The sequence below is a fragment of the Oncorhynchus mykiss genome, chromosome 21 (assembly GCF_013265735.2).
Source record: "Oncorhynchus mykiss isolate Arlee chromosome 21, USDA_OmykA_1.1, whole genome shotgun sequence".
NCBI lineage: Eukaryota > Metazoa > Chordata > Actinopteri > Salmoniformes > Salmonidae > Oncorhynchus > Oncorhynchus mykiss.
Window position 1 is genome coordinate 12,600,860 of NC_048585.1, and position 26,255 is coordinate 12,627,114.

At 44.6% G+C, this 26,255-nt stretch overlaps 1 protein-coding gene across 1 annotated transcript in view; it reads right to left on the minus strand.

Annotated features, from left to right (window-relative positions):
• The window catches only part of LOC110490697 (plexin-B2), a 171,824-nt gene that overhangs the window by 42,934 nt on the left and 102,635 nt on the right, over nucleotides 1–26,255 (minus strand). Inside the window, exons 2-11 of the mRNA XM_036956929.1 lie at nucleotides 9,190–9,695; nucleotides 8,691–8,855; nucleotides 8,267–8,521; nucleotides 7,544–7,741; nucleotides 7,118–7,297; nucleotides 4,372–4,506; nucleotides 4,141–4,241; nucleotides 2,430–2,556; nucleotides 1,729–1,885; nucleotides 1,376–1,487 (exon numbers count right to left, since the gene is read on the minus strand). Of these exons, the coding sequence (XP_036812824.1) occupies nucleotides 1,376–1,487; nucleotides 1,729–1,885; nucleotides 2,430–2,556; nucleotides 4,141–4,241; nucleotides 4,372–4,506; nucleotides 7,118–7,297; nucleotides 7,544–7,741; nucleotides 8,267–8,521; nucleotides 8,691–8,855; nucleotides 9,190–9,693 (1,934 nt within the window). The 5' untranslated portion in view covers nucleotides 9,694–9,695. The remainder of the gene's footprint in view (nucleotides 1–1,375; nucleotides 1,488–1,728; nucleotides 1,886–2,429; nucleotides 2,557–4,140; nucleotides 4,242–4,371; nucleotides 4,507–7,117; nucleotides 7,298–7,543; nucleotides 7,742–8,266; nucleotides 8,522–8,690; nucleotides 8,856–9,189; nucleotides 9,696–26,255) is intronic.

The following is a 26,255-nucleotide window of genomic DNA, read 5'->3' on the forward strand; positions in this document are numbered from 1 at the left end:
GTATCAACAGGCCTGCTGTTTAATTATCAGCAGCTCGTCACGTCTATTTCAATATCCAGGAATATTTCACTTTTCTGGTCATAGGAACATCATGAATTAGAGCATGAGGCAGAAATAATGTGGTGCGACTTGAGTTTGGCCATCAGGTGGAAGACGGTGTCCCCTCTCTATTCGTCAGCCTCACCGGAGGAAAGGAGAAAGCAGGGACTATGAGAGGTGCCCCCTCTCTATTGGTCAGCCTCACCGGAGGAAAGGAGAAAGCAGGGTCTATGAGAGGTGGACCCTCTCTATTGGTCAGCCTCACTGGAGGAAAGGAGAAAGCAGGGACTATGAGAGGTGGACCCTCTCTATTGGTCAGCCTCACCGGAGGAAAGGAGAAAGCAGGGACTATGAGAGGTGGACCCTCTCTATTGGTCAGCCTCACCGGAGGAAAGGAGAAAGCAGGGTCTATGAGAGGTGGACCCTCTCTATTGGTCAGCCTCACTGGAGGAAAGGAGAAAGCAGGGACTATGAGAGGTGGACCCTCTCTATTGGTCAGCCTCACCGGAGGAAAGGAGAAAGCAGGGACTATGAGAGGTGCCCCCTCTCTATTGGTCAGCCTCACCGGAGGAAAGGAGAAAGCAGGGTCTATGAGAGGTGGACCCTCTCTATTGGTCAGCCTCACTGGAGGAAAGGAGAAAGCAGGGACTATGAGAGGTGGACCCTCTCTATTGGTCAGCCTCACCGGAGGAAAGGAGAAAGCAGGGTCTATGAGAGGTGGACCCTCTCTATTGGTCAGCCTCACTGGAGGAAAGGAGAAAGCAGGGACTATGAGAGGTGGACCCTCTCTATTGGTCAGCCTCACCGGAGGAAAGGAGAATGCAGGGACTATGAGAAGTGTCCCCTCTCTATTGGTCAGCCTCACCGGAGGAAAGGAGAAAGCAGGGACTATGAGAGGTGGACCCTCTCTATTGGTCAGCCTCACCGGAGGAAAGGAGAAAGCAGGGACTGGACGCTCTGCTGCGCTCTCCCTCCGCTGAGACTGACCATCAGTCCAGTAAAATAAAAAAGATAATTATTTCAATTTATGCTCAGCAGAGCCTCGCAAATGATACAACTGATCTATTCTGTTATCAAAGCTCGAGTTTTGAAATATAACATGGTCTGAGAAGAACAATAGTCAGGAAGGCATAAAGCCAATATGTTGTGATAATGTAATAGACCTACTGCACAAACTTCCTTCCTACACAACATTTTTTATTAGGTTACTGTTGTATAGGCTTACATTATTAAGTCCTGTTTATAAAGAATATCTGAGTGGTCGATCTCGGCTTGGAAAGTGATCTTGCCTCAGAAAAGGTTGGTGACCAATAAGGGTTTTACTGGGGACACTTACGGCGTGTTCCTGGACTTCCTGCCGGTGGCGGCACAGTTGTAGAACTTGTATTCGCTGGACGTCACCTCGATGTCGTCGTTGACCAGGATCTTCACCTGCACCGTCACAAAGTCTGAACGCAATACGACAGAATGTCAGTTACCACAGTGCACTGCTCTGAGAAGAAATATTAGCCTGGTCACCTGACTGGTTCTGTACTGAATAAAACACATCGTTGCCTTGTTCGGCAAGACAAAGACAAGTTAGTTAAAGAAACAGACTGATATCTCCAGGCTTAAAAACAGTATACAGGACCCATCTACCACCCAAGGAGCTAAGGACCGCGGTTAGGACCAGTATTCAGGAGGACTCACCCTGCTTGTCAGGTGTAGAGGGGATGTTCACAGGGTCAGGGAGGGCACAGATCACCTTCTGGTCCATCACCACAGCTTCACTAGTGTCCGAACCAAACCTGCACTTGATAATGTCAGAAGGGCCGATCTTGGGGAGGGAGGGGATGTAGATTTCAACCTGGACAGGAGAAAAACAGAGGTTTTTGAGGAGTGTGAGAGAGAGACAGAAACCAAGAGTGAGAGAGAAACAAGATAATAAACTTCCTCTTGAATACAAAGAGGTCCATTGAGGAAATGCAATTATGTTTTGAGTCACAGGAATGGTTGTGACAAAAACTCAAGTTCCTGGAGAGAAATGAGATGAAATGAAGTGAAATAAAGGAAGTGACTGATATTCAGGTCTACAGTTTAAAATGTACACAGTTCATTAATCCAGAACTGACCCAGAAAACTCATTTCTGTCTCTGTGTGTGTGTGTGTGTGTGTGTGTGTGTGTGTGTGTGTGTGTGTGTGTGTGTGTGTGTGTGTGTGTGTGTGTGAGAGAGAGAGAGAGAAATGCACTGGAAGGGAGCAGAGCTTAAAGGAATTGACAAGAGTTAAACTCAGGATGAATGAATTCAGAATGAAGCAAACCCAGCACAACAGCTGAGGGATCTTTCACACTGGAGAAGACAGCTACCAATGACAGGGAACGTAGACATGTACACTCAACCACTCAGTACCTGCTCGGTCTTCCTACAGCTGAGGTTGGGTGGGTTAAACGCCTGGATCTGAACACACTGCTGGTTGGGGCTCCACAGCCACGTGTTGTCATCCTCAGCCCTGGGACAGTCTCCCTTCCTGGTACACCTGGAGAAGAAGAGACCAGTCACACTCTGGACTACAGCTAACCATGGCCTACAGCTAACCCTGGCCTACAGCTAACCCTGGACTACAGCTAACCAGGAGTCTGGACTACAGCTAAACCCGGACTACGGCTAACCCGGAGTCAGGACAACGGCTAACCCTGGACTACGGCTAACCAGGAGTCTGGACTACAGCTAACCAGGAGTCTGGACTACAGCTAACCAGGAGTCTGGACTACAGCTAACCAGGAGTCTGGACTACAGCTAACCAGGAGTCTGGACTACGGCTAACCAGGAGTCTGGACTACAGCTAACCAGGAGTCTGGACTACAGCTAACCAGGAGTCTGGACTACAGCTAACCAGGAGTCTGGACTACAGCTAACCAGGAGTCTGTACCTGTATCCAGGCCCAGTTCCTCACTGATAGGAGCTCAAGAGAGAAACTAGTCCTGGACCATCTATAACAGGATAAATCAGTACTAAGCTCATAAGACATTTATATGTTACATTGTATTATTCATTGAAAAGATCAATGAGAAGCAGGAAATATTGCAGCTATAATCAATGTTCCCCCAAAGAATTGTCACTGAGCAAATTTCAAGTCTGTTGACTTCCAGCGCGCGTTTACTGTGAACACTGAGGCTGTACCTGCTTTAAGTTACAGCTTTAAACAGTGACTATGTAGGTTACTGTGGCTATTTGATCATAATGTAGGCCTACCAGAGTGGCCTACCAGAGTGGCCTACCAGAGTGGCCTACCATCAAAAACATGGAGAACATTCATTGAACACCACACATTTTAACATGGAAATAGCTGTTCTATCATTCAGCCTACAGTAGCAGCCAATGTGTGGTGTTCAATGTAGGCCTACATTCCATGAGACTTCTGAAAAAACATGCAGGACTTGACATGAACCTGTTCATCCACTTGTCCTTCAGACAAGGAGGGGACTGAAAATGTTGTGTTGATGCGAAAAGCACTTTTCTAAATAAAATGCATTATTATTCCCATACCATTATTACAGAGTACCAGACAAATTACGCCACCCTCTGCCTATTGGCTACTTGGCTTATTCAAGTCTGTCTCAAAATACAACACTGCCCCCAACACTGCCCACTCCCCCCAAAAAAATCTCAAAGATGGCTAGAAATGTACAGGTTGTGTGCTCCTGTAGGAAGCAATCCCTCCCCTATCGTCCCCTATCGTTGACTACAAATGACCTATAACTGGGATAATAACTCACTAACTAGCAAAGGACATGAACAAATGTGCCACATGTGGCTACATGCAGCTCTGATTGGTTAAGGAGCACCGGTCTGTGTAGAGTACAGCTCAGCCGTGCCTGTCCATGCAATACAATCCGACACCGTGCGTTCTGCCTCGGTATGTTGCATTGAAAGCGTGGATTCAATCACAATTCCCACAGTAAAGGGAAACATTGATAGTGTTAACTAAAAGTCTAGAAAGTTGAGTGAAGTTGAATCTCGTGCTTCTCTACGCCGGGCTGGTATTTCTTCTGTGCGACAGTCCGAGAGGAGCTGCACCCTGCTTAGAGGGAACATTGGCTATGACTGGGACTGTACTCACTTGCCCTGCAGCACACACCAGCCACAGTAGGGGTCTTTCTGTGCCACACAGGACTGGCAGTCTGTCTTCAGGTGGCACGCCTGCACTGGCACCTTGGTGATCTATGAGCAAAACAAAAACGTCTGATTCAAACATGGCTTTGATACGGTACAAACCTAAATGCATGGAACGCCTCACACTGATGAAAATCTACGCTATGGAATAAAGTTCCACGTTAAGATCACGGCTCACCTTCTTCTCTGTGGTGATGTAGAGGTGTGTGAGGCTGGTGTCAAACAGCAGGTTCTTGTTGACCTTGTCCCCGGTGTTCTCCCCAGGGGCGCGGCCGTACACCTCTGGACTGGTCGACAGGTGCAGCTTCAACACCTACGTTGCACGAGCAGAAAGAAGACAGAGAAGGCGCCCGGGTCGATGCAGAAGACGTTAGTCAACTATTAAGGAAAATACATACAAGTCAGAGCAGCCTATTGAATAACATTCCAGCAGGACGAGTTTCTGTCCAGCAGACGCTCTTATGTAGAGCAGCCTATTGAATAACATTCCAGCAGGACGAGTTTCTGTCCAGCAGACGCTCTTATGTAGAGCAGCCTATTGAATAACATTCCAGCAGGACGAGTTTCTGTCCAGCAGACGCTCTTATGTAGAGCAGCCTATTGAATAACATTCCAGCAGGACGAGTTTCTGTTCAGCAGACGCTCTTATGGAGAGCAGCTTGTAGTCAGTGCATTTAACTAAGGTAGGTGAGACCAACCACATATCACAGTCAGTGCATTTAACTAAAGTAGGTGAGACCAACCACATATCACAGTCAGTGCATTTAACTAAGGTAGGTGAGACCAACCACATATCACAGTCAGTGCATTTAACTAAGGGAGGTGAGACCAACCACATATCACAGTCAGTGCATTTAACTAAAGTAGGTGAGACCAACCACATATCACAGTCAGTGCATTTAACTAAAGTAGGTGAGACCAACCACATATCACAGTCAGTGCATTTAACTAAAGTAGGTGAGACCAACCACATATCACAGTCAGTGCATTTAACTAAAGTAGGTGAGACCAACCACATAGCACAGTCAATGCTTTCCTCAAGTAAAACTTTCTTCCAAAAAGCAGCGATTAACAAAACCAGTTACAGTGCTAGTAAGAAAGACTAGTGTGATTGGTAGCTAGCAGTGACAGGTCAATAGTAAGGTGGTAGCTAGTAGTGACAGGTCAATAGTAAGGTGGTAGCTAGTAGTGACAGGTCAACAGTAAGGTGGTAGCTAGTAGTGACAGGTCAACAGTAAGGTGGTAGCTAGTAGTGACAGGTTAACAGTAAGGTGGTAGCTAGCAGTGACAGGTCAACAGTAAGGTGGTAGCTAGTAGTGACAGGTCAACAGTAAGGTGGTAGCTAGTAGTGACAGGTCAACAGTAAGGTGGTAGCTAGTAGTGACAGGTCAACAGTAAGGTGGTACCTAGTAGTGACAGGTCAACAGTAAGGTGGTACCTAGTAGTGACAGGTCAACAGTAAGGTGGTAGCTAGTAGTGACAGGTCAACAGTAAGGTGGTAGCTAGTAGTGACAGGTCAACAGTAAGGTGGTAGCTAGTAGTGACAGGTCAATAGTAAGGTGGTAGCTAGTAGTGACAGGTCAACAGTAAGGTGGTAGCTAGTAGTGACAGGTCAACAGTAAGGTGGTAGCTAGTAGTGACAGGTCAACAGTAAGGTGGTAGCTAGTAGTGACAGGTCAACAGTAAGGTGGTAGCTAGTAGTGACAGGTCAACAGTAAGGTGGTACCTAGTAGTGACAGGTCAACAGTAAGGTGGTACCTAGTAGTGACAGGTCAACAGTAAGGTGGTAGCTAGTAGTGACAGGTCAACAGTAAGGTGGTAGCTAGTAGTGACAGGTCAACAGTAAGGTGGTACCTAGTAGTGACAGGTCAACAGTAAGGTGGTAGCTAGCAGTGACAGGTTAACAGTAAGGTGGTAGCTAGTAGTGACAGGTCAACAGTAAGGTGGTAGCTAGAAGTGACAGGTCAACAGTAAGGTGGTAGCTAGAAGTGACAGGTCAACAGTAAGGTGGTACCTAGTAGTGACAGGTCAACAGTAAGGTGGTAGCTAGTAGTGACAGGTCAACAGTAAGGTGGTAGCTAGTAGTGACAGGTTAACAGTAAGGTGGTAGCTAGTAGTGACAGGTCAACAGTAAGGTGGTACCTAGTAGTGACAGGTCAACAGTAAGGTGGTAGCTAGTAGTGACAGGTCAACAGTAAGGTGGTAGCTAGTAGTGACAGGTTAACAGTAAGGTGGTAGCTAGTAGTGACAGGTCAACAGTAAGGTGGTACCTAGTAGTGACAGGTCAACAGTAAGGTGGTAGCTAGCAGTGACAGGTTAACAGTAAGGTGGTAGCTAGTAGTGACAGGTCAACAGTAAGGTGGTAGCTAGTAGTGACAGGTCAACAGTAAGGTGGTAGCTAGTAGTGACAGGTCAACAGTAAGGTGGTAGCTAGTAGTGACAGGTCAACAGATTATCTGTCACTGCTAGCTACCACAATCTGTTTTGGGGGAACGTCGAGAACTGAATCTCATCTGTGAAAGAGCTTTTAATTTGTCTCCCTGATTGGCTCCCTGTGACTCCTGCCGTTTGAGCTCAAGACAACCATTATCTGGAGTTCAGTTAGAGAAACATTCTCTGAAGATGGTAATTTAACCATTATCTGGAGTTCAGTTAGATAAACACTCTCTGAAGATGGTAACTCAAACATTATCTGGAGTTCAGTTAATTGTTTTTGCAAAGGTGAAAAAAAATGTCACGTAAACTATTGAATTGAACTCATGTCACAATTTGACATAATGGAAGGCAACCCTTTAGGCTTTAGATGTCATATTGTTCATGGTTTTTCATCCGTTTGTAAGAATTACTGATCAAAGATCTGATTGGGAGCCAAAAGACCGGGCTCAACGAAAAGACTTGGAATGTTCATCACTGTTAGCTAGTACCTCTCCTAAAGTAGTCCCCAGGAAGGCAACGGCGTGCTCTGTTTCCACAGCGACGGCCACAGCGGTCATCAGGCCCTTCTTGGTGAAAACAGGGTCGGTTGCCAGGGCGAACTCTGCCCTGCTGGCCAGCGGGGAGGGCAGGAACTCAGCACCACACTTTTGATTGGTCACCATGCCCTTCTGAAGAGGGAAGGAATCAATGTCAGATACATTATCTCACTAGTAGGTAGAAGTGATAATGTAGCAGTTAATCCATTATATCTACATCCTATCTACATCCTGTAGAAGAGCAACGACCATAACGTCAAGGTAAACTAGAAAACCATCAATTGCTTCAAAACTGACAGCACGTACATTCTCGCTCTCCATACGAGAGGACATACAGTACGACTGCCCTTGACTGGAGGGACTGGTAAGGCTACAAACCTCATTTTCAATTTTACACAGCTCGTCTGACTTGGAGGAGTATGGTGAGTAGACAGCAGACTTGTTGTTTATTTGTCCCTTGGTGCTGTAGCAGGCTCCTATGATCTCCACCAGTCTCTGGTTGATGGCCCTCAGTGGGTACATACACACTGCCGAGCTGGTGCTGTCGTCGTCCGAGCTGAACACCACAAACACAACCTGACAGGAAAACACCAGTCACTGTTCTTAACTCACTGTTCTTGACTCACTGTTCCTGACTCACTGTTCCTGACTCACTGTTCCTGACTCACTGTTCCTGACTCACTGTTCCTGACTCACTGTTCCTGACTCACTGTTCCTGACTCACTGTTCCTACCTCACTGTTCCTACCTCACTGTTCCTACCTCACTGTTCCTACCTCACTGTTCCTAACTCACTGTTCCTAACTCACTGTTCCTAACTCACTATTCCTAACTCACTGTTCCTAACTCACTGTTCCTAACTCACTGTTCCTAACTCACTGTTCCTAACTCACTGTTCTCACGGTTCAGACTTGCCTCCTTAAGTAAAGGTGAAATGCCGCTTTATCTGTCCAAACTCATTTGTGGGATTCAATCTTATTCAAACAACTATTTGTCCCCTTAGGGCAATTCTATTAGGGGTTTTATCATTGAATTGGGGTATAGAATTGAACTGGTTAGTGGATTAAGTTTAAATTGTTAGAAGGGGAAAATAAATAGATACCTTATCCTGGGCTCCAACCGGTCCGTACCAGCCAGAGGAGCTCATATTCTTGGCCAGGGCTTCTCCTGGGAGGGTCACGTAGGCTGCCTGAACCTTGTTGTACTTGTTCCCCGCGCTGCAGTTCAGCTGGAGCTCTGTGTACGAGTAGTAGTTGTGGTCGTTCTCACACATCCTGGAGATAAAGGTGAAGTTCTTGGTTCCTGAATCCTGGGCGCCCAGGGTTCTGGAGAACAGGAAGTAGACAAAGCCCTCGTCCTGGAAGACGAGAGATGGAAATAGAGGAGAGAGAAAGAATGAGATAGAAGAGAATGAGTTCCATGAATCATTATTCATCTTTCAGTCTCTTTCTGGCGTTGTATTCACAGCCCTGAGGGGATGTTTCACACTGCTGTGTGTGTAGAAGGATTTTCTCCGTCTCTCTCACCTTGAAGACGTGTCTGAAGTCATGGAGGTAGCGCAGCGTGAAGGGGTTGGACTGGACGGCCGAGGCCTCGATGATGCTTTCGAACAACACCCAGTCACTGTGGACCTGGAGGATACGGGTGCTGATCAGCTTGGTGCTGTCATGGCTGCCGTAGCCCTTAGCCACCTGAAGAGAACAGAGAGGGGCAAATACAAGTTACCATGGTGACCAGGAAGTAAATACAACATGGTTCAGCTTGGTGCAGTCATGGCTGACATAACCTTTACACACCTAGGACGAGACCGAGGGAACAGAACATGGGAAATTCAATTATCTAGTACCTTTACAATTTTAATTCCCAATACGACAACAGCATTGCGATTGCACCACCAGGATAGTGGGTTTGATTCCTGGGACCACCCAATATGTAAAACATTTATACAAGTCGCTTTGACTAAAAGTGTCTGCTAAATGACATTATTATTACTGTGATATATCACGGAGCGGTTCGTCCACCTACCAGGAAGACGGTGAAGTTCCCCTTGTCCTTGTTGAAGTAGTAAGACATGACCCCTACTACCGACACACTCTCCTCAGCACTGGCCACGTACGACTTCTCTCCTTTCGTATCGCTGAAGTACAGCAGCTGCTCCACATTAGACAGGTTCCTCAGAGAACAGATTCCTCTGTACAGACTCCCACACACTATCAAGGTGTCTTTGGATGGATGGATGAGGAGCAGTTTGTTATGGTTGTCTGTCTCCACTGCTTCCTCACAGGAAGTCACGGGCGGGGTACACTGGCGGTTGTCCAGTTCGGGTCCTGTTCTGGTGTGTGCCTCGGGGTGCAGGGATTGGTCCAGTTGGTAGAGGGCATTGACCGTGCCCACGTACAGCCGGCTGGTGATTGGGTCCTGGACTACGTTATTGATGAGGGTGTCGGAGGTGAACTCATCGTAGGCGGAGCCGAGGAGGGAGAGAGACGACGTCGCCAAGATGGCAGCCAGGACCCACCGCCACGCCATCTCTGGAGGAGAGGAAGAGAAAAATTATTCTGTTACTCTTTATGTCTCTTTGTAACTTGGTAAAGAAAGAAAGAGAGCGAGAGGGGGAGAAGAGAGAGATAGAAGAAGAGGAAGGAAGGAGTGAGAGGGGGAGAAGAGATAGAAGAAGAGGAAGGAAGGAGTGAGAGGGGGAGAAGAGAGAGATAGAAGAAGAGGAAGGAAGGAGTGAGAGGGGGAGAAGAGAGATAGAAGAAGAGGAAAGAAGGAGTGAGAGGGGGAGAAGAGAGAGATCGAAGAAGAGGAAGGAAGGAAGGAGTGAGAGGGGGAGAAGAGAGAGATAGAAGAAGAGGAAGGAAGGAAGGAGTGAGAGGGAGAAGAGAGAGATAGAAGAAGAGGAAAGAAGGAGTGAGAGGGGGAGAAGAGAGAGATAGAAGAAGAGGAAGGAAGGAAGGAGTGAGAGGGGGAGAAGAGAGAGATAGAAGAAGAGGAAGGAAGGAGTGAGAGGGGGAGAAGAGAGAGATAGAAGAAGAGGAAAGAAGGAGTGAGAGGGGGAGAAGAGAGAGATAGAAGAAGAGGAAGGAAGGAGTGAGAGGGGGAGAAGAGAGAGATAGAAGAAGAGGAAGGAAGGAGTGAGAGGGGGAGAAGAGAGAGATAGAAGAAGAGGAAGGAAGGAAGGAGTGAGAGGGGGAGAAGAGAGAGATAGAAGAAGAGGAAGGAAGGAGTGAGAGGGGGAGAAGAGAGAGATAGAAGAAGAGGAAGGAAGGAGTGAGAGGGGGAGAAGAGAGAAATAGAAGAAGAGGAAGGAAGGAGTGAGAGGGGGAGAAGAGAGAGATAGAAGAAGAGGAAGGAAGGAGTGAGAGGGGGAGAAGAGAGAGATAGAAGAAGAGGAAGGAAGGAGTGAGAGAAGAGAGAGATAGAAGAAGAGGAAGGAGTGAGAGGGGGAGAAGAGAGAAATAGAAGAAGAGGAAGGAAGGAGTGAGAGGGGGAGAAGAGAGAGATAGAAGAAGAGGAAGGAAGGAGTGAGAGAAGAGAGAGATAGAAATATACAGATAAGGGGAAAATATATAATTAGTTCCTAATCTTAATCATTCCATTCTATTAGTCTTTCTGTGGCTTTGTAACTTAGTCATCACAGACAGGCCTGAGGGGACGTTTCAACAGCTAATAAGACATGAAATAAACATGAAGACATTAAGGTTAACAACGTTTAATAACATCCTCAGAATTATTTTTTATATTTTTTAGCACTAAGTTATTCAGTTCTACTTCAGCGTTCCTACCTTCCATTCTTTCATTGTTATTCATCCTCATCCTTCCCACTAAATATAAAGGAGGGAAAATCAATTCACCCGCTCCCCAAACTCCCCTCAGATGTTGAGATGTGGATCAGTGAATTTGACACGGCCGATAAAACAAGTAGTTTTTTTTTTCAAAAGAAAGAAGCGTTTGCAGCATTCGCTTTGCAGGCAAACTCCTCTTCTCTCCTCCCCTCATCCTTTCATCCCTGCCTACAGGTTTTCGGTAGTCAAACTCTCCTGGAATCAAAGGGATTCGAAGAGAGGTTGAGAGGAGTGGCACAGTGCCAAGGTAACAAAGGTGTCCTGTTGCATTACGGGTACGCCCTCAGCATGGGGGCAGAGAAGCTCCTCTTTGCAAAAACTCACAACGATTCACAAACTTTTTTCCAAAACTTTTGGGTGGGTTCTTGTGAAACCTAACCAAAAACTTTGTGACCCAGAGGGAACACTATCCGACCCATTCCTTCTGACCCAGAGAACAAAGCAACATCCTCAGTAGAAACATGTTAAATGAAGTGCTAAAAATCAGACCACAACACCACCATGATCTCTGGGAGGGGTGCGTCACCTGAGTCACTGACGTGGTCTTCCTGTCTGGGTTGGCACTTTATATAATGTTTACATACCCTACATTACTCATCTCATATGTATATACTGTACTTTACACCATCTACTGCATCTTGCCTATGTCGTTCGGCCATCGCTCATCCATATATTTATATGTACATATTCTTAATCATTCCTTTACACTTGTGGTTATAAGGTAGTTATTAGGTTATATTACTTGTTAGATATTACTGCACGGTGGGATCTAGAAGCACAAGCATTTCGCTACACTCACATTAACATCTGCTCACCATGTGTACGTGACCATTAACATCTGCTCACCATGTGTACGTGACCATTAACATCTGCTCACCATGTGTACGTGACCATTAACATCTGCTCACCATGTGTATGTGCCCATTAACATCTGCTAACCATGTGTATGTGACCATTAACATCTGCTAACCATGTGTATGTGACCATTAACATCTGCTAACCATGTGTCTGTGACCATTAACATCTGCTCACCATGTGTATGTGACCATTAACATCTGCTCACCATGTGTATGTGTCCATTAACATCTGCTCACCATGTGTATGTGACCATTAACATCTGCTCACCATGTGTATGTGACCATTAACATCTGCTAACCATGTGTATGTGTCCATTAACATCTGCTAACCATGTGTCTGTGACCATTAACATCTGCTCACCATGTGTATGTGACCATTAACATCTGCTCACCATGTGTATGTGTCCATTAACATCTGCTCACCATGTGTATGTGACCATTAACATCTGCTCACCATGTGTATGTGACCATTAACATCTGCTAACCATGTGTATGTGACCAATAACATCTGCTAACCATGTGTATGTGACCATTAACATCTGCTAACCATGTGTATGTGACCAATAACATCTGCTAACCATGTGTATGTGACCATTAACATCTGCTCACCATGTGTATGTGACCATTAACATCTGCTAACCATGTGTATGTGACCATTAACATCTGCTCACCATGTGTATGTGACCATTAACATCTGCTCACCATGTGTATGTGACCATTAACATCTGCTCACCATGTGTATGTGCCCATTAACATCTGCTCACCATGTGTATGTGCCCATTAACATCTGCTAACCATGTGTATGTGACCATTAACATCTGCTCACCATGTGTATGTGACCATTAACATCTGCTCACCATGTGTATGTGACCATTAACATCTGCTCACCATGTGTATGTGACCATTAACATCTGCTCACCATGTGTATGTGACCATTAACATCTGCTCACCATGTGTATGTGACCATTAACATCTGCTCACCATGTGTATGTGACCATTAACATCTGCTCACCATGTGTATGTGACCATTAACATCTGCTCACCATGTGTCTGTGACCATTAACATCTGCTCACCATGTGTCTGTGACCATTAACATCTGCTCACCATGTGTCTGTGACCAATAACATCTGCTCACCATGTGCATGTGACCAATAACATCTGCTCACCATGTGTATGTGACCAATAACATCTGCTTACCATGTGTATGTGCCCATTAACATCTGCTCACCATGTGTATGTGACCATTAACATCTGCTAACCATGTGTATGTGACCAATAACATCTGCTCACCATGTGTATGTGACCAATAACATCTGCTCACCATGTGTATGTGACCAATAACATCTGCTCACCATGTGCATGTGACCAATAACATCTGCTCACCATGTGTATGTGACCATTAACATCTGCTAACCATGTGTATGTGACCAATAACATCTGCTAACCATGTGTCTGTGACCATTAACATCTGCTCACCATGTGTATGTGACCATTAACATCTGCTCACCATGTGTATGTGTCCATTAACATCTGCTCACCATGTGTATGTGACCATTAACATCTGCTCACCATGTGTATGTGACCATTAACATCTGCTAACCATGTGTATGTGACCAATAACATCTGCTAACCATGTGTATGTGACCATTAACATCTGCTCACCATGTGTATGTGTCCATTAACATCTGCTAACCATGTGTATGTGACCATTAACATCTGCTCACCATGTGTATGTGACCATTAACATCTGCTAACCATGTGTATGTGACCAATAACATCTGCTAACCATGTGTATGTGACCAATAACATCTGCTAACCATGTGTATGTGACCATTAACATCTGCTCACCATGTGTATGTGTCCATTAACATCTGCTAACCATGTGTATGTGACCATTAACATCTGCTCACCCTGTGTATGTGACCATTAACATCTGCTCGCCATGTGTATGTGTCCATTAACATCTGCTCACCATGTGTATGTGACCATTAACATCTGCTCACCATGTGTATGGGACCATTAACATCTGCTCACCATGTGTATGTGACCATTAACATCTGCTCACCATGTGTATGGGACCATTAACATCTGCTAACCATGTGTATGTGACCATTAACATCTGCTAACCATGTGTATGTGACAAATAACATTTGATTTGATGGCTCCTCCCCAGGCACTGATGCAAACCATGAAGACATTTACAATATACCAACACTGCCTGCCTTAAGTTCTCTCTCAGGGGATTAGGTAGAAGGCACACCTGATGTTCTGCCAGTACCAGCCCAACAGGAACAGCTCAACGGAGAAACACAATGTTCTGTTCTACTCCTCTGTTCCACTGTCCTGTTCTCCTCTCTTCTGTTCTGTATTAGTAAGACAGTGTGTTCTTACCCAAGGCAACCCAGATATGACTTCAGTCCGTTCCTGAAATACCTCTGTGGGAACAACGTGATAATATCTCAGTGAGTTCTGGGGCTTGTCAGGACACTTAAGCCCATGAGGAGAATGAAGTTACATTTACACACTGACTTAAGGTCAGTTGGTATTTTTCCTCCTAACAGAAGTTAAGGAAGCTAAGCTGATTTTGGACCTGTGACAAAGGGCAACTTCTACGTGGATCAAACAGACACACAGCAAAACAGCTCTGACTCAGTCTTGAAGGCTTTTGAAGAAACGAAACAGTCCTAAAAGCTCTATACATGGTGTTAGAGCTCAGACCACCACAATGATGATGGTCTACAGTATTAATGAGTGCATAACAATGTTTCATGACAGAACAGAGGGACAGAGTGAGAATCAACACAAACTGGGACTCAGGCTCTGCCCTCCAGTCTCCTCACAAAAGCCCAAGTGAAGTAAGCTCTCTGAGAAACCATTATGAGGGACATAGTAGAGCTAGACACCACAGTGGCAGCTCTCACTGGGTCTTTGTTATGATGAAATAGTAGAGCTAGACACCACAGTGGCAGCTCTTACTGGGTCTTTGATATGCTGAAATAGTAGAGCTAGACACCACAGCGGCAGCTCTTACTGGGTCTTTGATATGCTGAAATAGTAGAGCTAGACACCACAGTGGCAGCTCTCACTGGGTCTTTGTTGTGATGAAATAGTAGAGCTAGACACCACAGTGGCAGCTCTTACTGGGTCTTTGATATGCTGAAATAGTAGAGCTAGACACCACAGTGGCAGCTCTCACTGGGTCTTTGTTATGATGAAATAGTAGAGCTAGACACCACAGTGGCAGCTCTCACTGGGTCTTTGTTGTGATGAAATAGTAGAGCTAGACACCACAGTTGCAGCTCTCACTGGGTCTTTGTGATTGTTGGAGTCCAGTTCCAGATTAGAGATGGGTAACTTTCCCATGAACTCCCTGCACCCCCCCCCCCCCCCCCCCCCCCCCCCCTGCATCCCCTCCCCGCCCCTCACATGTCATCAGCGCTATGGGGAGAGGTCTCCTAAGATGCCTGCACAGCATTGCACTGTGTGTGTCACCTGATGGGGCTGCATTAGTTGTTATTGTCAGCACTCAGAGTGTTGTGAGGCGCTGCGTGACGACTGTTACTCATCAGGGTGTGTGTTCCTTCATCAGCACAAGGCTGAACATTTGATTCCTCTTTCACAACTCTGGACAAAACCTTCTCTCTCGGCTGCTTAGCCCACACAACACCAAAAGAACACACACAGCAGAAAATGTTTTGTCATAATATAAGTCATATAAACCATGTGATGTGGTTTCTCATATCGCAATGTGACCGTCTGACTGACTGGGGTTTGGGGAGATTGGGGTTGTGGGTTTCAGAGATTCGGCCTATTGGTTTCTGTGTGTGTGTCTTCAACCTACAGTGTGTGTGTGTGTGTGTCTGTGTTTGTGTGTGTGTAAAAACATGAGCTGGCGCACACCCAGGAAAATGTGTTTGTGTGGAGGTGCTGACTAAAGGCAAATAAACTATGAACTATCAAAGTAAAGGAAGTTGCAGACTCCATGTATGAACTCCCAGCAGTTTACTGGTATTTACCAACGTTTCAGCATCGCCGTGCCTCTCAAGGTAATGTCACCAACACTTGAACCAGGTTAAGTAGACGAACAGTGTGTTTGGTGCAACCAATGACAATAGTGAGGGGTGAAACTGTACATAAAAATATGCTATATATTATGCTATTGTTATTATATAGAAACATAATGGAATATTGTACATCGAATTAGCATCAACATACATTATTGTTTAACTCAATTTCACATAATTGTTACGTATTTAATTTCAGATTTGTTACATGTCATATTTTGGTTCAACCTTAATGTATAATGAGCATCATCAACAGGGGGAACATAGTAGGTGTTCGCTGATAAACTGTAGAAAGAATATCGATTTATAAGATTTGTTCCTAAGAACGGCCTGAGATCAAAGTCAATATTCAGACCAGTAGGGTCAATGTTTAAAGACAGGATATCCAGTAACCCTCTCTTTGTGGTAGTAGGATCTCCATGTTACCTCCTCTCCTTGGTAGAGCAACATGCTCAATGCCTGTGTATTTGAGGGAGGAGATTGAATGGTTAGCTTCAACAAAGTGAGCTGCTACTGGATAGTCAATGTTCTTACACCCGATTGAGCTGCAGGGTCCAGCTATGCGTTTTTTTAATTGTCTTTTCGTTTGTCCTACGTAGGCTTTTCCACATGAACAGGTGATGAGATGGATTATTACCGTGGTCTTGTATGAGATTATCCCCTCACAGGGATCTTTCAACCTTCGGGTGTCCGAAGAAATACGTTTTATAGTGCTATTGATTGCACTGTGCTCATGAGCCACGTTTGTTGTTCCCATTTGGAATAGGTGTCAAGAGTGTCTGAGTGGGCTCATGGGGCATGTCAGATCTCACCAAACTGTCTCCAAGAGTGTCTGAGTGGGCTCAGGGGGCATGTCAGATCTCACCAAACTGTCTCCAAGAGTGTCTGAGTGGGCTCAGGGGGCATGTCAGATCTCACCAAACTGTCTCCAAGAGTGTCTGAGTGGGCTCAGGGGGCATGTCAGATCTCACCAAACTGTCTCCAAGAGTGTCTGAGTGGGCTCAGGGGGCATGTCAGATCTCACCAAACTGTCTCCAAGAGTGTCTGAGTGGGCTCAGGGGGCATGTCAGATCTCACCAAACTGTCTCCAAGAGTGTCTGAGTGGGCTCAGGGGGCATGTCAGATCTCACCAAACTGTCTCCAAGAGTGTCTGAGTGGGCTCAGGGGGCAGGTCAGATCTCACCAAACTGTCTCCAAGAGTGTCTGAGTGGGCTCAGGGGGCATGTCAGATCTCACCAAACTGTCTCCAAGAGTGTCTGAGTGGGCTCAGGGGGCAGGTCAGATCTCACCAAACTGTCTCCAAGAGTGTCTGAGTGGGCTCAGGGGGCAGGTCAGATCTCACCAAACTGTCTCCAAGAGTGTCTGAGTGGGCATGTCAGATCTCACCAAACTGTCTCCAAGAGTGTCTGAGTGGGCTCAGGGGGCATGTCAGATCTCACCAAACTATCTCCAAGAGTGTCTGAGTGGGCTCAGGGGGCAGGTCAGATCTCACCAAACTATCTCTAATATTGCGACCACACTTATAGACCACCAGTGGGGGTTCCTTGAAGAGGTGTGTGATTTTTGTTGTCTGATTGCAGAATATGCCAGTGCTTTATCAGGATTGCTTTCATTTCCACTGAACCCTTGGTGTACTTAGTGCAAAAGACGGTTGTGTTGTTTTTCTTCTTTGGTTGAGTTTTTAGTCATTCCTCTCTTGGTTTTTGAGATATTTTAATCATGGCAGCATCAAGAGTTGAGTCCTTGTAGCCTCATTTTGAATTGGTCTTTTTTTTTTAGCTTTGCTGTCAAAATCTGTCTGATGGCCACAGATTGGTTTAACCCTGCATGACTGGCTGTATGGTAGAACATTCTTTTTCTTTTGACCTTTACCCCCATGTAGCAGGGTATTGCGATCTGTGGGCTTTGTGTATAAGTCTGTGTGTAATGCATCACTTTTTGATGATCCATAAGTCCAGGTAGTTTATTTTTCTCTCATCAGTCTGCATGGTGAATTTGAGGTATTCAGAGCTCTCGTTTAGTAGAGTTTGGAATTAATTTAGCTCCCGCGGACTTCCTTCCCAGAACACAAAGACATCTATGTATCTCTTCCATAGGACTATTTTATAAAGTAAGGGGTGTGTCTCCGTTTTATAAAGGAGTGCTTCTTAAAATTGTCCCACATACAGGTTTGCATAGTTGGGGGAAAAGGGGGAGCCCATGGCTACACCCCAAATTTGAAGGAAAAGGTCTGACTCAAAGACAAAGTAGTTATGGGATAATACCAGTTCAGTAAGTTGTAAGATGCAATCATTAGATGGAGCAAGTGGAGTCTCTCTGCTGTAGGACATGCTGCAGCGCCTGCAAGCCTCCAGTGTGTGGGATGTTAGTGTACAAGCTCTCCACATCAAAAGTGTCCAGCAGAGTGCCCTCTGGTATCCTTCCTAAACCCTCTATCAATGAGGTCATGTGACTAGTGTCTGACAGAAGATGGGAGATTCTCAACCATCGGTTTAATGTGGTAATCCACAAATGTAGAAATGTTGGATGTCACAGAGTCGATTGCTGCTACAATGGGTCTCCCCGGGGGAGGAGACACTGGGTCTCCCCGGGGGAGGAGACACTGGGTCTACCCGGGGGACGAGACACTGGGTCTACCCGGGGGACGAGACACTGGGTCTACCCGGGGGACGAGACACTGGGTCTACCCGGGGGACGAGACACTGGGTCTACCCGGGGGACGAGACACTGGGTCTACCCGGGGGACGAGACACTGGGTCTACCCGGGGGACGAGACACTGGGTCTACCCGGGGGACGAGACACAGGGGCGGCAGGGTAGCCTAGTGGTTAGAGCGTTGGACTAGTAACCGGAAGGTTGTGAGTTCAAACCCCTGAGCTGACAAGGTACAAATCTGTCGTTCTGCCCCTGAACAGGCAGTTAACCCACTGTTCCCAGGCCGTCATTGAAAATAAGAATTTGTTCTTAACTGACTTGCCTGGTTAAATAAAGGTAAAATAAAAAAAATAAATAAAAATACCTGGGGGAGGAGACACTTGTTTGTGTAATTTAGCAACTGTATAGAAAGTTGGTAACTTAGGAAATTTCACACATAGAAATTCAGCTTCTTCTTGTTTGATTTGTCCTGATTCCAAACAGCTTTCCACTGTGGATGAGATTTATGCTGGAATTCTAGGGTTGGGTCACAATTCAGTTTACGATAGAAGCCACCTTTAGATAGTTGTCAGCGACATTCATTCACACAGTCACATTTGTTTTGTATACAAATTCCTCCTCCGTCACATTCTGTTCATGATAATGGAAGGATCTGACTAAGTCCTTAAGAGCCATTCTCTCGTCTCTACTCAGGTTATCATAGGATTTGTGTTTCTGTTTGTCTTTCAGTAGGTCACCTACATCATTTTCAACAATCCTACAGAAGGTTTCTATGGACACATTGCGTTTGGGGGAGGTACGAATGAACTTTTTGCTCCAAATGTGGTTCTCTCAGATTTGTCAGGCACCTCAACTGGGTTGATGGCTCCATCTCCTCCTTGACTCATGGTAGGACAGGTAAGTCTATTGATTAGCGTGGTAGACCTGTGTATACATCTCACTGAGGATGACATTTCAACTAGAGTCATGGAAGTTTCACTTATCTAAGAACTCACGCAATCTCAAGAGATCTGTGTCGTCAACATACAGTGTGTGTGTGTGTGTGTTCAACATACTGTGTGTGTGTGTGTGTGTCCAGTCTGTCAGTGTTACTCTATGATTGACTACTGTGTAAAGCTATACTATATCCTCTCTGTGCCGAGGTAATTAGCCCCGTTGCCCTGCTGTTAACCTCCAATGTCCTGTAATGTGTGAGAGACAGCTGCTTCCAATCAACACACACACAAAGGTTAAAGTGATTACTCTTCCTGTAAAGAAACCAGTTTGGTCCGGTTTCCCCCCACCTTATACGGTCGTTCCACCTCAAAAAACTAAATTAAGAGGATATCGACACACACCATCTCAGAATGTTCTGTTGTTACAAACAGATATGATTACCATTCCTGAAACATTTTGTTGAAATATAATTTGATCTCCAATTTGGTAATTTTAATTTCTAGGATTCATAAAATCAGCAAAAAATAAAATAAAAGTCCTCTCACTGTCATCTGAGTTTATTTTCAGCAAACTTAACATGTGTAAATATTTGTATGAACATAAGATTCAACAACAGACATAAACTGAACAAGTTCCACAGACATGTGACTAACAGAAATGGAATAATGTGTCCCTGAACAAAAGGGGGGGGGGGGGGGGGGGGGGGGGGGGGGGACAAAATCAAAAGTAACAGTCAGTATCTGGTGTGGCCACCAGCTGCATTAAGTACTGCAGTGCATCTCCTCATGGACTGCACCAGATTTGCCAGTTCTTGCTGTGAGATGTTTATCCCACTCTTCCACCAAGGCACCTGCAAGTTCCCGGACACTTCTGGGGGGAAATGGCCCTAGCCCTGACCCTCCGATCCAACAGGTCCCAGACACTTCTGGGGGGAATGGCCCTAGCCCTGACCCTCCGAGCCAACAGGTCCCAGACACTTATGGGGGGAAATGGTCCTAGCCCTGACCCTCCGATCCAACAGGTCCCAGACACTTCTGGGGGGAAATGGCCCTAGCACTGACCCTCCGATCCAACAGGTCCCAGACATTTCTGGGGGGAAATGGCCCTAGCCCGACCCTCCGATCCAACAGGTCCCAGACATTTCTGGGGGGAAATGGCCCTAGCCCTGACCCTCCGATCCAACAGGTCCCAGACGTGCTCAATGGGATTGAGATCCGGGCTCTTTGCTGGCCATGGCAGAACACTGACATTCCTGACTTGCAGGAAATCACGCACAGAACGAGCAGTATGGCTGGTGGCATTGTCATGCTGGAGGGTCATGTCAGGATGAGCCTGCAGGAAGGGTACCACATGAGGGAGGAGGATGTCTTCCCTGTAACGCACAACGTTGAGATTGCCTGCAATGACAACAAGCTCAGTCCAATGATGCTGTGACACTGCCCCAGACCATGACGGAGCACTTTTTGCCAGTCCTGTCTGGTCCAGCGACGGTGGGTTTGTGCCCATAGGCGACGTTGTTGCCAGTGATGTCTGGTGAGGACCTGCCTTACAACAGGCCTAAAAGCCCTCAGTTCAGCCTCTCAGCCTATTGCGGACAGTCTGAGCACTGATTGAGGGATTGTGCATTCCTGGTGTAACTCAGGCAAACATCTCATCTGTTTCTAACAAAGGATTTCAGAACAATCTGACATGGTGGGGGTCATGGCTTGTTGAAATGACATGGAACAACCTGTCTGTCATCACAAACCATTCCCAGATCCATTCCCAATGGAGCCAGACCAGGACTCCCAGTCAGGGTTGTGAAGGAGAAGTTAGCCGAGCAGGGAATGTTCTGGGGTCTGTTCTCAGTATCCCCTTTGATCTCAATCCATATGGAGCCTACGCCAGGATAATCACATTCTATAGAGAGCCTATAGAGAGCCTACGCCAGGATAATCACATTCTATAGAGAGCCTATAGAGAGCCTACGCCAGGATAATCACATTCTATACAGAGTGGAGGTGGAGGATGTGTTTTATAGTAGAGGATGTGTTTTATAGTAGAGGATGTGTTTAATAGTAGAGGATGTGTTTTATAGTAGAGGATGTGTTTTATTGTAGAGGATGTGTTTTATAGTAGAGGATGTGTTTTATAGTAGAGGATGTGTTTTATAGTAGAGGATGTGTTTAATAGTAGTGGATGTGTTTTATAGTAGAGGATGTGTTTAATAGTAGAGGATGTGTTTTATAGTAGAGGATGTGTTTTATAGTAGAGGATGTGTTTTATAGTAGAGGATGTGTTTTATAGTAGAGGATGTGTTTAATAGTAGAGGATGTGTTTTATAGTAGAGGATGTGTTTTATAGTGGAGGATGTGTTTTATAGTAGAGGATGTGTTTAATAGTAGAGGATGTGTTTTATAGTAGAGGATGTGTTTTATAGTGGAGGATGTGTTTTATAGTAGAGGATGTGTTTAATAGTAGAGGATGTGTTTTATAGTAGTGGATGTGTTTTATAGTAGAGGATGTGTTTTATAGTAGAGGATGTGTTTTATAGTAGAGGATGTGTTTTATAGTAGAGGATGTGTTTTATAGTAGAGGATGTGTTTAATAGTAGAGGATGTGTTTTATAGTAGAGGATGTGTTTTATAGTAGAGGATGTGTTTAATAGTAGAGGATGTGTTTTATAGTAGTGGATGTGTTTTATAGTAGAGGATGTGTTTTATAGTAGAGGATGTGTTTTATAGTAGAGGATGTGTTTTATAGTAGAGGATGTGTTTTATAGTAGAGGATGTGTTTTATAGTAGAGGATGTGTTTTATAGTAGAGGATGTGTTTTATAGTAGAGGATGTGTTTTATAGTAGAGGATGTGTTTTATAGTAGAGGATGTGTTTAATAGTAGAGGATGTGTTTAATAGTAGAGGATGTGTTTAATAGTAGAGGATGTGTTTTATAGTAGAGGATGTGTTTTATAGTAGAGGATGTGTTTTATAGTAGAGGATGTGTTTAATAGTAGAGGATGTGTTTAATAGTAGAGGATGTGTTTTATAGTAGTGGATGTGTTTTATAGTAGAGGATGTGTTTTATAGTAGAGGATGTGTTTTATAGTAGAGGATGTGTTTTATAGTAGAGGATGTGTTTAATAGTAGAGGATGTGTTTAATAGTAGAGGATGTGTTTAATAGTAGAGGATGTGTTTTATAGTAGAGGATGTGTTTTATAGTAGAGGATGTGTTTTATAGTAGAGGATGTGTTTAATAGTAGAGGATGTGTTTAATAGTAGAGGATGTGTTTTATAGTAGTGGATGTGTTTTATAGTAGAGGATGTGTTTTATAGTAGAGGATGTGTTTTATAGTAGAGGATGTGTTTTATAGTAGAGGATGTGTTTTATAGTAGAGGATGTGTTTAATAGTAGAGGATGTGTTTAATAGTAGAGGATGTGTTTTATAGTAGTGGATGTGTTTTATAGTAGAGGATGTGTTTTATAGTAGAGGATGTGTTTTATAGTAGTGGATGTGTTTTATAGTAGTGGATGTGTTTTATAGTAGAGGATGTGTTTTATAGTAGTGGATGTGTTTTATAGTAGTGGATGTGTTTTATAGTAGAGGATGTGTTTTATAGTAGTGGATGTGTTTTATAGTAGTGGATGTGTTTTATAGTAGAGGATGTGTTTTATAGTAGTGGATGTGTTTTATAGTAGAGGATGTGTTTTATAGTAGAGGATGTGTTTTATAGTAGAGGATGTGTTTTATAGTGGTGGATGTGTCTTATAGTAGTGGATGTGTTTTATAGTAGTGGATGTGTTTTATAGTAGTGGATGTGTTTTATAGTAGTGGATGTGTTTTATAGTAGTGGATGTGTTTTATAGTAGAGGATGTGTTTTATAGTAGTGGATGTGTTTTATAGTAGTGGATGTGTTTTATAGTAGAGGATGTGTTTTATAGTAGTGGATGTGTTTTATAGTAGAGGATGTGTTTTATAGTAGAGGATGTGTTTTATAGTAGAGGATGTGTTTAATAGTGGAGGATGTGCACCCATTGTCAGTGGCTGTGAAGAATAGAGGGTTTCAGCACCTCATGAAATAGCTCAAGCGATGTTATGAATTTCGTCCGCTCACACACAGCAAATAGGTAGTACCCGCTCTATAGTAGCAAGTGTCATGATGTGGGCCTCTTTGGGTATAGCAAGCCCCATCCCCCTCTCCCTGCCTCCCCCTTTCCTCCTTCAACTAGGTTGCTGTGGTCAGAGAGACGTCGTAAATCCCTGAGGATCTCCTCATGGACACACAGTATAGAGAGAGTAAATCCTTCTACCTCACAGAACTTTCATGTTCCGGAGAAAGTATAAAAGATCGGTGAAGAATCCTGTTTATATAATAGCCTCAGATATGAGGTTTACATCTAATTGTTGTATAAGATGAATGAGTGAGGATGATACTGTTTGTATAATTGTGTAATATGATTTTGGACTGTTCAATGAAGAAAAATACAATTCCCTTTTGATTTGAACTAAATCAGAGGACCTCCCCTGAGCCCAGTTAGGGTCAGACATCCTGGACCGCCCCTGAGCCCAATTAGGGTCAGGCCTCCTGGGACCGCCCCTGAGCCCAATTAGGGTCAGACATCCTGGGACAGCCCTTTTCTCTGTCATTACAAACAAAACCCAACTTTGAGAAATGATCATCATGTTTTTCTCCATTGGGGGAGGCCAAAGGTTGCAGACCATTGCTGAATCTTTTAACCATCCCACGTGGTTAAACTCTTAGACTATCGATACCGACAGAATAAGAACAAGTCTTTGAAATTAATTACTAGTCTGCAGCTAGGAATTCGGTATCATTGAACGCGAAGAACGACAACCGCCGAAACATCCACTCTATAACGAAACAAATGAATGTCACTCTGAACTCTCCACTATAACCAAGACAGAGAGAGAGAGGACAATTCTACAAAAGAAAAACTTTTCACCAGCGATCAAGACGACACACTGAGCGTAAATATATATATTAATTGCAATTGTTCCCGAATGAGTGAGCGTTCATGTGTAAAGGATTAGTATTTCAAATGTTATAATTATCACTCTGTAATGACTTAGTCAACCCCCACTTCTCCTTTTGTCTAACAAGCCGCCATGCCAGTTTAGCCCACTAGGGCACATCCTCCTATCATTACATTTACCTTGTTTGTTTGTTTGTTTGTTTGTTTGTTTGTCTGTTTATGCATTTCTGTGAATTACTTAGTTAGTAATAAATAAATGATTTAAGACAACTGATGTATGGATGACTCATAGTGAAGACTGGGTTTGTGCAGATAACCAACAATTTACGACGTTTGGAATGAGACTAACGTGAGGTAAAGTAAATCATTCATTAATCAGAAGACTAATTGATCAGATAAAATATCTGAAAAGTTATTTTAGGAAATGATAACTTTGTAATCTGAATATTTTTCCTTGATGCCGCGACTTCCTAGTTAATTACATTTACATGATTAATCAGTTGATCGCGTAATACTAATTACAGATGAAAACTATGTCTTCAGTTTAATGATAGTAAAGACATGACACAAGCTAAAGCCAAAGTTGTTTTTCATTTGTGTTGCGTTTACTCCAGACAGATGGACCTCCAGGGTCACAGAGAGCTACTTAACAGTGACAGCTCATCACATGACCCCCCCAGAGTGGGAGAGGACAAGTACCGTGCTACAGACACAACCCCTTTATGTCACACAAGTCAGCACCTTCTTGTCTTGGGAAGAAAACAGCACACAGACCTAAACAATGTCTGAGCCAAGTTTACATATCGATTTCACACACATACTGCATGTCAGAGTGGTTGATGAGTAATGGTGAGTTCTGATGTAAGAGAATCCAAAGTGTTGTTATTCCTGGTGGTGATGTCACCAGGCCTTACAGGACTAAAGATCACATCTGTAATCAGGAAGACCAACACTTAAATAAACCAGAAATAACTACAGTAACTGTAGGCATTTCACTTCCACTGTACCGAAACAAACTCCAGAACAACAATACATATCAAACTGTGGGTCTGGTGAACAGTTACACCCCTAGCGCGCGTGCACGCACGCACGCACGCGCGCACACACACACACACACTGATTAAAAGGCTGCGTTACGCAAATGTAATTTTCTCTGGTGTATGGCCTTCTCTCGCTTCACGCAAGGATGATTAATAACTGCACTGTGGAGCAACCCCCCATTTTATTAACCTGGCCCAGATAGACCCCTACGAGTGTGTGTGTGTGTGTGTGTGTGTGTGTGTTCCCACTCCGCTCCACCCTGAGAGATGTAATATGTCTGCCAGCCAGAGTAATTATGACTGGATTCCAATGGGGAAACACTGAACCAACAGTTTCACTGCCTCCTATTCAAAATGTGCAGATTAAACTTTAATCTATTCATTGTGCAGAGTTCATAATTCTATTCCAGTGACTACGACAAGAAGAGAGCGAGGTAGACAGAGAGCGAGGATGTGTTTAAACGTGTCTGTGTGTTTAGGCACGGTTGTGGTTCTCATGGCCTGTTAGCAAACTAACAGGCTATGAGAGACAGAGAGCGAGAGAGGTAGACAGAGAACGAGAGAGGTAGACAGAGAACGAGAGAGGTAGACAGAGAGCGCGAGAGGTAGACAGAGAGCGAGAGAAAGGTAGACAGAGAGCGAGAGAGAGGTAGACAGAGAGCGAGAGAGAGGTAGACAGAGAGCGAGAGAGGTAGACAGAGAGCGAGAGAGGTAGACA